At 41.0% G+C, this 13,738-nt stretch overlaps 1 protein-coding gene across 1 annotated transcript in view; it reads right to left on the bottom strand.

Moving 5' to 3' along the window:
• The window catches only part of gabbr2 (gamma-aminobutyric acid (GABA) B receptor, 2), a 194,025-nt gene that overhangs the window by 69,086 nt on the left and 111,201 nt on the right, over window positions 1-13,738 (bottom strand). Inside the window, exons 5-8 of the mRNA XM_067613227.1 lie at window positions 8,111-8,176; window positions 7,530-7,718; window positions 6,597-6,839; window positions 1,340-1,400 (exon numbers count right to left, since the gene is read on the bottom strand). Of these exons, the coding sequence (XP_067469328.1) occupies window positions 1,340-1,400; window positions 6,597-6,839; window positions 7,530-7,718; window positions 8,111-8,176 (559 nt within the window). The remainder of the gene's footprint in view (window positions 1-1,339; window positions 1,401-6,596; window positions 6,840-7,529; window positions 7,719-8,110; window positions 8,177-13,738) is intronic.

The following is a 13,738-nucleotide window of genomic DNA, read 5'->3' as shown; positions in this document are numbered from 1 at the left end:
AAAATTAATCAGCGACTAATATGATAATGTAATGTTTTTAAATTATAATGATTAATGATAATGATTAATGTTTTTTTAATTCTTAGTCCTAAATTGTTTGATGTGCAGCTTTTCTTTGTCATATGTGATTGTTAATTGAATATCTTTAAGTTTTTGACTGATGGCTTAAGGAAATTGTAATGACCATTTCTCACTATTTTCTGATGTTTTATAGACTTAATGATTAATCAATTAATCTATAAAACAATCAACAGATTAATCACTTTAGAAAATAATGATTAATTGTATGGTAAGTCATGTGTGGTCTCCTGTTTTATCAAAACACCAGTATGTGCATGAGCACACTTTCTCTCCCGTGCTCTCAGATAGGAAACACACACTCACACACAGTGATGTAAGCAGCCAGAGGGATCGAGCCCCTCTGCAGTGGGGAAGATAAGATGGTTAGGCAGAGAGGACTGAACAGCACCATGCAGTGTGCTACGTACAGTCGGGGAAGCCTTGAAGCTGGGAATCCCTGCATAGAGATGCAATCTTTGGGTTATTCTCCCACACAGCAGGCCCTGCTGGCCAAAAACAACTTCAGGATGATGCTATGAGGAAAGAGTACTGAGGCCCGTTTTCATTTACAAATCTTCATGGTCCACACTTGCATTCTTTCACCACAGAGGAGATCAATTACAGTAAAGCAGCATGGGATTTGCAATGTAGAGTTTTATGTTCACCTACAAACACGCAGACACATTGAGAAAACATGCAGCTACGTACACAAAGCATTGTGGAAATTACCCTCATCAGAAAAATGACAAACTGTCTAAAAAGATTCATATTTGTGTTTTATGAAAAATAACCTCTTACCAATAATGACTCTTCTTCTTCAGTATTAGACATTAGATAAATATGTGCACAAAGAGTCTGACCTCAAAACTGAAATCCTTCAGCCTCCCTTTCCTGTGAATATGACTGCAAGCTTTGACTAAACCCTGCTGGTAAGGATCCATCTGAGGTACCAGTACATCGACTGTGGCAGCCTTCTGACTTGAGAAAAAAAGTAAATGGCTTTTCAAAAGTCAGTGATAATACTGCTAAATGTCTCAGACAACTGAAGGTTTTATTGAACAAAAACGTGCAGTAGTTAGAGTTCAAAAAATGATGGCAATTTTTCTAATGCCAGTCCAGTGGACTTGGGTTAGTGCAGAAGGCTGAATGAGGTCAGCACAAAAGATACATCCATACTAACAGCAGTCCTCCAATGGCTATGCAAGCCTTGAAGAGACAACTGAGATATGTTACTGCGCCTTGGAGGTAGTAATAAAGTTAAGAATGTGTTCACATGTACCTTGAAACTGGTTGAATTTTATTGTGCCCATCCTCTCTCCGTTCCGAAACATGACTTGGCCCTGAAAAGAAGGAAAAACAAAAACATGTATCTTTAACACAACATAAAACACACAAAGTATATATTATACAGTATATATTTCATAAAACATTCTGTTCTGCTGAAGAAGATGCACCATAAGCAATGAGGTGAATTTTAGTTTACAAAAGGAGCTTAGTCTGACTAAGCGTATGCACAGTGCTTTTCCTGATGCCGGTGCATTGGCAGACAAAGGGCAGAGTCTCGACTCCTGCACACTGCATCTCATTTGATTAGAAGTGGCCAAAATTGATCTGTTTATGGAGGTAAACAGAATTATCTTTCGGCCAATTCATTTGCTAATATCCTTCGAACAACATCAGGTCAGCAAGGCTGCATGATTTAACTGTGTTTGTTCACTTAGCATTGGTACAAATCTGGGTCCAGACGGCATTTAAAAGGCAATTTTTTAAAGTGAGTCTAACATTTTGCCACAGAAAAGTACACAGCGGTCAATGGATGAAGCAGAGGTTTTATTTCTCAAAATTCATTTCTCACCAAAAAGGCATGTTTATTGGTCAAACAACCACCTTAAAATGACAAAAGGAAAGGAAGGAAAGTCTTTGATTTAAACTCCAAAGGCACAAGATAAGCTATTTAAAGCCAGGGAGCACCTGGAAAACACAGACAGGATAGACAAAAACAATTCAACTTTGTGGCAATATCGTAAGACATATTCAAATCAATTTGGCTTCTGTCTCTTAATCTCTCTCTCTTGTTCTATTTTCTTCGTCGCTCTGTCTCTTTTCTCTCCCTCTCCTTCATCTACCAAGACTGTTCAATTAATTCAGCCCACCATCTGCTTACAGGGCTCCTTAATTACACATTTAACTGGGTTTACATATTACTGGCTGGCTAACAAAACAGGTGAGAGCCAGCATGACACAGAGAGCGTGAGACGTAAAGAGAGAGGGGGGGGGGGGGAGAGAGAGAGAGAGAGAGAGAGAGAGAGAGGGAGCTGGATAGAATAGCTAGATAGATGGATAAAGCTATTGAGAGAAAGAGAGAGAGAGAGCATTTGCATTGGCTGATTAAAAGACAGCTGAGGGGGGAATATGGAGAAGGAAGCTGGAGAGCCAATTTTGCCTCAAAAAGATGGCAAGCTTTGAAGTAGCAGAGCAGGATCCCACCCCTCTGTTTGAATCTGTGTCTCTGTGTGGCATCTTTGATGTTTGTCTGAGCGTGCGCGCGCATGTGTGTCTATCTGTATGCACTTAATATGTTGTCACGTTATGTTTATGTACATGCATGTGTCCCTGATGATGTACTGGATGTGTGCGCGAGCAGAACGAGCCGCTCCTGGGATAGAGAGTCCCCGATGCCGCCTTTACCTGTGTGATGCGCGATGGAGCCTCCGTTACCAATTTCACACCGCGGTGTCAATCCGACTTGTCGACACTAACAAGTTCCTTTCGTCACACACACCGCTCTTTCCTACAATATGCTATGCAATTATGCCTGAGGTGTAAGTAGGCTAGTGCAATGCACCTCGGTTCAGCTCATTAGGTATTATATTCAGATAACTGCGGTGTGTAAACAGGGTCAGACAATGTGGGTTGAAAATAGGGGAACTTGACTTGAACCCATAATGACTGTGAGTATATGTATCCAGGTTTCTAGAGTAGCTGCGCCACCATGCTCTTATTGTGCATTAGCATTGCCACAATAATTGCCCTTTACATCAGCAAAAGTGGAGCTATCACGAACCCTTACTGAAATGGCGTGTAGCTACTTTAACAGCCCCCAATTTGTTCTCTCAAGTTTATACACGGTTTGTAGAAAATGCAAAGTATGTCAAACATATGCAGAGGCACTGACTAGGACATTCTTAATTGGAAATAAATGTCTGCGCTACAAGGATTAAATTAACCTCCTTTGACCAAAATTCAGAGAAGCCGCTGTAAAGCCTCTTTCCACAAGGTATTATGCTCCTCTGCAAGTTTAGGCAACCTCACCAGAGTGTACTGACCCAGACAAGTGTTCGTATTCAAAGGACGTTCAGACCGGTGTCACAATGGTGGCTGATGCAGCAATCACCCGTGTCCAAGCGAGTGTGTGTGCATGTGTGTGTCTGAATGTGTCTTTCTGAGGTGAGCCAGTGGAGGTGGCCGTGTATCACTTGACTGTGGAGGTGAGAATACTGTCAGTGACGGGAGCGCTGGGGGTCAAATGAGATGTCGATCAGTGGGCTGCAGGTGTGACCTCCTCTGGGTTTTCAGGGTTTGAGGTGGGAACACGGTTGATGTATACACACGCATTAAAAGAGAAAAACAGATGCCCGTAACCCTCCCTCTCTGTCTTACATCAGTGTCTGTTTGAGGTGACTGTCAAGCCTCCTACTCACTATTACCCAGAGAGACACTGATACCAACAGGATGACCACTGACCACAGATAAAAAACAAAAACAAAAACAGGGACACAAACCTATACCCACACACTTGTCATCCCCCAATCCCAACCTCCCATGTCTCTTTCCATCCAGCTCTCCCTAGTGAATTCCAGTGTACATCTTCCTGTGGTTCTAGCCGCTATCTGCACTCTTTGTGCCCTGGAAGTCTCTCCCAGCTAATGTCAGCCGTCTTCTCTTTGGCCCTGACAGCAGCCAGATCAATACTGTGGAGCCCTCGATGATCACTCTCCTGCTGCTGCAGCTGCCTCCGCCACTGATTCAGCAGCAGGACCGAGACCAGCACGGAATGGACACGGTTTGGTCTCGTGGGACATGTGTGTGTGCGTGTGTACACAGCAAACACACAGAGTAAAATCGTGACATCAGGAAAGACACGGGGCTCAAGTCGGAGTGATCCCGTAAGATCAATCGCACATGCACACATAAAATTTACACAGTCAGAATTTGCCATTTGCCTCTGGTGCTTGTGCACGGATTAATTTGATCGTAAACCCGGTAGAAGTTATTGCAATTCACAAGCAAACCGAGAGAGTTGTGTAACGACTGCTGCTTTTGAAATCTGCATTTGAAAATAGCATAAAAGATGTATGCAGTGTGAAAAGGGAAATTGCCTTCCTATGTCTTTGTTCATCGTGTGTGGGTGGACGTTTCCATGTGGTAAGTGTGTGCTACATACAGGGAACATTTTTGATCTCATTTCATGTAATCCCTTAAAAGAACAGTTATATTAGTCTGTGGATCTCAACTCTCTCGCTACAAAAACGCTTTGAATTATTTTGCATTGCTGCCGTCTTCAAACAACCTAATTGTTTACCACATGCACAATATTCTTGTTCAGATTGTTTTACTCCTCTGAGGATTTTGGTTGTACATCATCCACAATATATGTATGTAACTGATGGTTTTTTTTTTTCTTCAGGACATCAGCAAAGCAAAAGCATGCAGATATACTGTAATATTTCCAAATAACATGTAACCCTGTCCAGCTTCCACTAGACTCTATTCTGACTAACATTATGTTGAACAAAACAATCATCATGAAATGTTAATCTATTTTCTAAAAATATCTCTAAAAATCAAAAGGCTGCATAATCATTACTTCACCTCTTGGTGCTACATGGACATAATTTTATGAAAATTTGTCATTTTACTCTACTCTGAACACTCTGAAAAGGGTGAGTTAAGTATATTTTGCAGTACATATTAACCTTAGTTAAAATGTTGCCGGATTTAACTTGTAATGGAGCATTTTTATACTATGGTGTACATTCACATAAGTGAAGGAAGAGTAATTCTTCCACCATTGATGGCTACATACAGGATGTAGGATCAAAATGAGTCAGTAGGGGTGAGAACGAGACTGCTAGCCTATTCAAACAACCTAACAGGACTTTATCTGAGTGTGTTCCTTGAGTAAAAAGTGAATGAAATATGGTCATCAACATTGCTGCACTGCTTCGCTTCCCGGAGTCCAAGAGGAAAGGTTTAATGTCACCCTGTGTCTGACAGGCAGCCCTGAGTGGGTCTGTGCTGAGAGGTTCAATGTCACCCTGTTCCTGATCAGCAGCCCTGAGTGGGTCTGTGCTGAGAGAGGTAAGAGTAGAGGGGTGAGGGATGACAAGCCAAAGGATTTGGTGTAGCGCTGCAACACACATACACAGTCCCAGGGACGCTAGCCCCAAATGGCCTCATAATAATGCAAGTCTGTACTGATTTTCTCCAAGGCTACTCTGCCTCTCTTCCTCTCTTGTTCTTTTGACATTTATACTGCATTAGCATCTGTATCTTCATCATCATTCTCATGCCCTACCTTGACTTTTCTCCACATTTAGTGAATGTTCATGAGAAAGTTATGAGTATTTATTCAACACTGCACCGCCGTAATTTTCCAGTCCAGCCAGTCTTTTTCTTTTTTATCTTCACTTGCATTTTTCAGGCCATTTATTTGTAAGCACAGTCATGAATATGTTATAATATGAGTAATGTTCTGCTGTACTGTAACGCAATGCATGCCTACTGGCTGTCTAGGCTGAGAGCAGTGTGGCATCCTCTAATAATGGAATGGCCTTTACAGGAGAACAGGAGATATCCTCTAACAGCTCAATAGGAAGTGAGAGAATGAGCATGCATGCGCGCATGCACACACAAATACACACACACACACACGCACAGCATGTAGCTAGCATAGCCACCAGGATCAATCTTGAATGCACTGCAGTGAGTCGGCAGCACCAAATGATATCACTTTAGGCTTCATGTAGAGACAAAGATAGCTAAGTAACCTTCTATGCAAACAATTTCCAGCCTAACAGAGCAGTAATTAATGCCTCTATGTGTTGTTCTGACATTTGCCAACTCCATACAAACACAGTGCATATACACGTCTGTACATACAGTGTTGCATGCATAAACACTTGGAGCTAGATATTTTAATGCTTCTTCATCAGTGACAACATATTTGATAGCATTCTGATCATGTTGCTTTAAACAATGTTTGTGTCTGTATATGTATGAATTTTTCTCACTATATGTGCCTCATCACCAAAACCTTTTGCCTGCATGTACATGTGCTGTGTGTGAGTGTCTGGAAAGTATCCTTGTGTTCCCGTATCTTAACTCTGCACAGACCAGTGGCTCCATTTACAGTATGAAAGCGAGTAAAGTCAAAGAAAACCCAAATTCAACTTCAAACATGTCAGACTGCAATCTCATTTTGCGTAATGTTTATACAGTTTTCTTTAAAAATCTCAATCTGTCCCATAACTTACCGTCACACCGAAGAAGTTGGTCTCATTCATGACGTCCAGCACCATCTTTCCCACTTCGCGGTCATCCACTGTGAAGTTATGAAAGGTGTTTTGTCGTTGTTTGATCCGTAACAGTTCCATCACTCGGGTAAATGTTTTAGCAATGACCCAGATCCCATCGTAGGCAAAGCCATGAAACTTGCTGGACTCCACACCTTTCTGCCGCAGCTCTTGGCTGTACTCCCTCTCATACTCCCTAGGGGTCTGAAAAAGAGGTAAGAGAAAAAAAAACCCTACTTTTTAAAGTTTTTTATTTCAGATAAACTCTTATTGGTGTTACTTGATCCAAGGAGAATGGATTATTTGGCACATAATTTGAGATACAAAGTTACTGGAAATAAGGCTGTTTTAGAATCAATGCTCCTGTGTTGGGTATGGGTAGTTTAATGTGAAAACAAACCCCATGATTGATTTTGGTTGAGATCTGTGGTTTAAAAACATGCATCTAGGATGCCTTTTTGGGAACAAAGTTCTCTGATGTTGCCACAGATTCTTCTGAGCACAATAACACAACACTTACAACAGATGCTCTCAAATACAGTCACAAGAAAACTTCAGGTAGCAGTGAAAGGAATGTTACAATCACACAACACAAAATGAAAACAATTTACTTCAGACAAAACAGACAAAAAATATTTCACTTGCAGTTCACTTGTACTTTACCTCAGGCTGTTATTATGTACACCATAAATTCCGCGAATAGTGTAATATGGCTACCAAACGGCTAGCTACCAATCAGTCAACATGCCAGTGGAGCAAAAATTCTTTATTTATTTAATGATATTTACCTTACTGGTACTGTAGATTTTTCTCACCTGTCTTAATTAAACCTCTTCAAATCTCATATCACTTTAAATTACTTGCTAACGACATGTACATTTTTCTGGCACTCACCCTGCCAGAGATGCCCTTGATTTGTCGAGCGCTGAGCGGCTCAAAGTCCACACTGATGTATCCCTCCATGGCTGTGAGCAGCTTCTTGGTGGTGCAGTTGGTGCTGTTGGCCTGTTCCCACCAGTTGCCCTGGTACCAGCCGGGGATTATCCACTGGTATTTACTGCCAAACATGTTCAGGTTATACGCCTAGGAGGGGTAGAAGAAATTGAGCTTGAAGCAGGATATATAGTATGATATATGGAGATTACTTTAACTTTAGGAATTACTTTTGTCTAATGTGAGCTGCTGTCTATCCAAAACTAGAGGCTGGAGTCTAAAATATGAACTGAGCCCAAAGCGTAAAGCATAACCCAGTACATCTAAAGCCCAAATTACATGACCCGAAACAGCTAAGTGAGGAATTTAACTACAGTGTACTATTACATATTCACAGCATTCCCATAAACCAGATCACATCATGTTCCAATCTTATGTTCAATTTAGCAATGCACCAATTGTATTGTAATTTTTGGCAAGATACTGACAGACAGCATTGGAAAAGTTGAGATTTCAGTTATGAATGTAGCCTGAGGACTTACGCAGCAGAAGACTTTGGAGGCCAAGTTCTCATCAAACTGGCCAATGATGATTCTCACATCATTGTCCTGAAAGAACAAAGGATGAAACATTGTTATGTGAATGGCAAATCTGCAAAAAAAAAAAACTTTTTTAGCATAATACACACATGCTGTACATACAATGATACAATAAATTTAAGGTACTGTGCAGTGTAAAATGTGTATGATGTGAAGCTGCATATATAACAGTAGTCCAGTGTTCATTACACTGTGCAAGCTTTCTATTGTGATACTGTGACTCCCTGGCAATACATACTGGGCACTTCTATCAAAGAAAGTAGTTCTTTACCCTGATTTTGGATCAGTATCTTTGTTTCGATGCCTCAACCACATCACACTTTATTAAAAAATGAACGGTCATGTTGCATGTACTGTATTTTCATCACTATGTCTATCTCATCAGTGTCGGCCAAAGTGTCAACATTATCATTGAGGGCAGAATTCCCTTCCTTGCCAACCAGGCCGGAGAACACAAATTTACATGGCGATTCGAAGCACATGGCTTGGTGATTGACTGTAAATAATTCAGATTGCCCGGGTGGAGGGCTCTGGGGCCAACAGTCTGTCATTTAGTGTGAACACACATATGTATAGTACAAACACACATACACACACACACTCACATATGCACATAAGCAGATGATCACAAACACTCACACAACAAAATTGCCCCAATCTAATCCAATAATACTGACACAGGTTTGATGAATCTACATCTGGTCACCACAGCTGGAGGTGATGTGTGATGCATGCGAGTCTGTCATAAAGCTCTTATGTGGCCCTGGCAGAGCCCTGAGCACCAAATCTAGAAGGTCAGGTTTGATTGACTGACAACATTAATAACATTATTGCACCTCATTTAATTAAATGACCTACTGTATTATTTCTGTATCTGTCAACAACAGTCATCTTGTAATATGATTCTTATCCTTTTGGAAAACATACTTGATACTAAATATGTTTTTTACAGCAATGTTGTATACTTTACCGCTACATCCAGTTTTCATCCGGTTCCATATTTTATCGATTAGCTGAAAACACTATACATTACAGAAAGCCATACATTCAAACCTTTCTGTGGTACTGCTGACTTCAAGCAGGGCCCTTTTGAAACATTACACACAAAATTCAATACTCACTCTGGTTGAACTTAAATCAAAATAAAAGTGACAAACACACCGGCTGTAATTTCACCGAGCCCTGTCCTGTTTTTATTCTGGATGATGAGAAACCATTACGAGTACAGTTCATGAAGTCCTTCCTCCCTCAGGCACTTTCTACCATATGTCATGTATCCACAGATCAGAGGGGACCAATCACTGTCATCTAAATTCCAATTCCTTAAGGCGATTGGACACAGATCTACCCACCAGGGCAAGATAGCTAGCTAGCCAGATGTTTAAATGCAAATGTACTACCTGCCTTCCGAATTCTATAGCAGCTCCGAGATTTCGTCACAAAACCATCTATACAGGATCTAGCATTGTGTATGGGACAGACACATGCACACTCACACTGCAGAGTATGAGAGCTTTCAGGAAGCTGGGTAGCTCAAGAAAAAAACAAAACAAATGACTTCTCTGGTGGTTTCTCATCAGAGCCAAAGAGCATGCTGGGACATTTAAGTGAGTCTTTTGTATGAAGCCTTTAGTGTTGTTCCACTGCTCTGGCACTGTCACAATGTGTGTGTCGATGTGCAAGAAGGTAACAACTCTGAACTTTTCTGGGGTGCAGTCTTGCATTCATGTGTGTGTGTGTGTGTACGTGTGTGAAATGCCGGTGGCTGCTCAATAACATTGCTCTTCCCTGGAGGAAAGGCACTTGACCCAAATGACTCCAGCTATGGCTAAGGACCACAGCCCCGGTATAAATTCTGGTCTGCCTGGCAACAACATGAAGAGACTGTGTAGTTGTAGGCAAGGGCATGAGTGAGTGTGTTGTGTTTGTGCATTACAAACGGACTGGGGGCACTACAGGTCCCCAAATTACCCACATTGCTCGAGCTTTTATATAACCATAACAATAATTGTTCTAAAAGAGGGTAGTATTAAGGGCAGCCTTGACTGCTTTCTCCATGACAGGGTTGTTTGTAACTTTATGATGGTGATTTATATGTGATAATGGTTTGAGTAATGTTGTACCTCATAACCCCAATCAGGCACCGTGACGGCACACACACACACTACTAATGATGGTCTTTTATGAGCTTGTGAGAGATGTGATTTCTAGACTGGGCAATGTGTTGTTTATACCCCCCCTCTACCCCCCACCCCCCTTGCTGTTTGTGATGATTACTGTGCAGCGAGTGTGCTATGCCCTACGTGCGTGATCAAGTGCATACACTCGCAGGATAGATCTGTGTGCGTGTTTGACTACTAATCAATACTGTTATGACCATGGAGCTGACATTACGGTCTGAACTGAAATTAACAGGCTGCTACCTTCAAAATGAAAGTCCCTCAAATAATGTTAACGTTATGTTAGGATTCCTGCGATTGAGAACAAACTCAACACAATGTGAAAAGTATTTGAAGTCTCAGAACTGGAATTTTGCTTGGACTGGTCCTTAAAGCTGGATGGGAGGAGGTCTATGCGTTTAATGTCTGCAGTGAGAGATTCTTGCTGCAACTCTGTGCTATTTGGGGATTTGGAGAAGCAGAGGTGCTTTATCAGTTTGAAAAGAGAGCCAGGAAAACACTCCTCACCCCAGGAACAGCACAAGCCATTCTGATGATATTATCAATAAAAAGACCATCTGAAATGGAAAACCCTATAATGACATTATCAGTGCAAATCATTTGTTTTGAGCTGATGCTCTACAGTATGTCTAGGAGTCCACAAGGCCATGCGCCTCACGCAAGAAGCAGCGGCATGCACAATTTATTTAAGAGAATTTGTGGCATTCAACAAACTTCTCATTCTTGGAATTTTTCTTCATTGAAGTGATGATTTCTCTACAACTGCCTCAGGATCTTTACGCAGGTCTCTTTGTCCAGCATTTACCTCTGATGCACCTGCCAGTGTAACATCACGTACTCGTCTAATATCTCTGTGACCGTCACATCCCTTGACTGCCTCTCATATTAGTCATGGACTGCTTTGCTTTAGATTGATGTTTTTTAGCATCTAACTTCATGTCAAACCGTTCCCTCTTTATTTCAGTCACAGTACAGCACTGCTCTGATGACACATCGTTGGCAGCTGTACTAATAATTGTTTCGGTGCCTCTAATACCATTAGTTGCACTAATGACATTAGTTTTTGTCTGCTAATTGGCAACAGCAGGACTGAAATTCTTCTTATTCTTTGGAAACATCTTTGTGAATGAAACCTGCCCACAAACAGAGAGGAATACGTCACCTTATATGGCAATTTTAGAGGCATTGATTTTGCTAATGATGAAATCTCTCCAACACACGCCTTCTGACATTCATCAGCCTGAAATGAGTGACTTATGGCAAGCTTATGCAGCAACAACATTCTTGTAAATCTGACTTGGAACGCTCGTCCAAGTAAATCTCATTTTCACCTCAGTATTCTTTCATGAGGCCCAGTTTCTGCAGTAAAATGGTAGCATGCAAAATATTGTACATTAAAGATTAAGTATTGTTTACAACCTGGGTTTTATTTTTATAGACATGGAAAATATACAGTTACCTCTGTATGTGTTAAACATTAGCATATTGTTGTGGTCATGGTAGAGGCTATGGATATTAGTGCTCCTTTAGACAATAGACATTCACAGTGATTTGATACGCTGGTGAAGAGTGGTGCATTGATGTGTTAAGCTTGTGAATTCAACAATGTTTGGCAAATGACTCTAAAGTAGTGGATTGCAAAACTTAAACCACCACAATTTTTCCTCATGTGGCCCTCCAGTTCCCCTAATTGTCCTTCAGTAACAAAAACTATAAGGTGCCCTGATCTATAGAATTTCTGCTGATATACTTATCTTGTGGTTAAATTGAGGAAAACTCAAGTAAATTGTTACACAGATTAGAAGATAAGTGTGCGTGTGGAAGTGTGCCTTTGTGTTCTGATGTTGTTTTGTCAACCTGTCCAGTAAAATAAACAGAGAACTCGGGACTGAGAACAAGAGATGAAGAGGAAAGTACAGAGAGCGACAGATAAATATTAAAAGGCTTCTTCAACGCCCACAGCGGCGATGCCTGTCTGCATTTTGAATATTCCAGCTGGAATATCACAGTGGTTAGAGCTCTATTTGTGGATCACACAGTGACGCCACAGCCCCCTTACCCCGCCCCCTCATCCCTCTCGTCCCACACACACTCTGCACACACACAATCGCTCACACAACCCAAAAAAAGATCAGTCTTTAAAACAAAATCTGTGTCAGCCTCTACCTCATCATATTACGTAGCTGTCGTGAAGATAGCAAACCACTGTTGCGAGATGAGCGGGAAACAGACCATTAGGGTGTCAGAGGCCCCCCCGCCCACCCCATCCAAACGTTCTGAAAAGCTTTCGAGGCGACACTGTGATTTGCATATTTAGAGTTGATCAAGGAAGGATGGTGTCAGCTTAAAATGTCATTAAAATGCCTCAACATGCAGAGTTACACATAGGAGAGACAGCTTAGCTTCCTTCTCCTTCTCTATCCCTCTGTCTCATCATCTCTCTGTTGCGATTCTTTCGACCCGCTCCATCTTGCATACGTCATATCTTCTGGTCGCACATCGGAACGCTTTCTATCGCGTCTCCACTCTCCTCACTTCCAACATCTATTCCCTTTGTCTGTCTCCCTCGCTTCCATCCTCACTGTGCCATGCATGTCACTTCTAGTCAAATCAAAATAATCATATCATATAATCAAAATATAATTATTCCCATTGAAATTGACATTTTGTACATTACAGGTTAAGCTCACCAGTCACTAAAATCATGTTTAACTTCCACTGATAATGTTTCCTACTGTACACTGTATATGTTACTGAGATACTTTGCTGACAACTGGTAAATGAGACCAAATGCATCTCTTATTGCCTCTAGGGGTAGTTTAGATAATTTAACTATTACATGTGACTGCATTTAGATTGGAATTTCATGATTTATTGCTTTATCCAAGCAAAATCTCTTCAACCATCCATGTTAAAATATGAGGAGAGGAGAGGAGAGGAGAGGAGAGGAGAGGAGAGGAGAGGAGAGGAGAATCATGTTTGTAAATGTATGTATATGTCCTTAAAACATCTATTAGTCAGTGCAGGTCATTAGAGTTCACCGTACCCCCCCTGGCCATTACTGTATACTCATCAGGGCTCCATTAATCTCAATGAGAGCTACTCTGCTCTGCCCAGGAGACAATTCTTGGATAAATTATTAATTGTCTAGGATTTAGTTTGGATGGCATTAACTCAAACACAATACAGAATTAAAAACTGTAGTAAATGTGACATGAAAATCAATCAGACCCTATTTATTCAATGTATGTAATATAATATGAATTAAAACTGACCTTGTATCAGTTTGGTCAGTCAAGACTGATCATAATTTTGATATGTCACAAAAAAGCACATTTTACATACTCACATAGTAGTGTTTATTTTTAGGCTATTCTCATTTTAACTGTGT

The sequence above is a fragment of the Thunnus thynnus genome, chromosome 15 (genome assembly GCF_963924715.1).
Source record: "Thunnus thynnus chromosome 15, fThuThy2.1, whole genome shotgun sequence".
Classification (NCBI taxonomy): Eukaryota; Metazoa; Chordata; class Actinopteri; order Scombriformes; family Scombridae; genus Thunnus; species Thunnus thynnus.
This window is presented reverse-complemented; position numbering and strand designations above follow the sequence as displayed.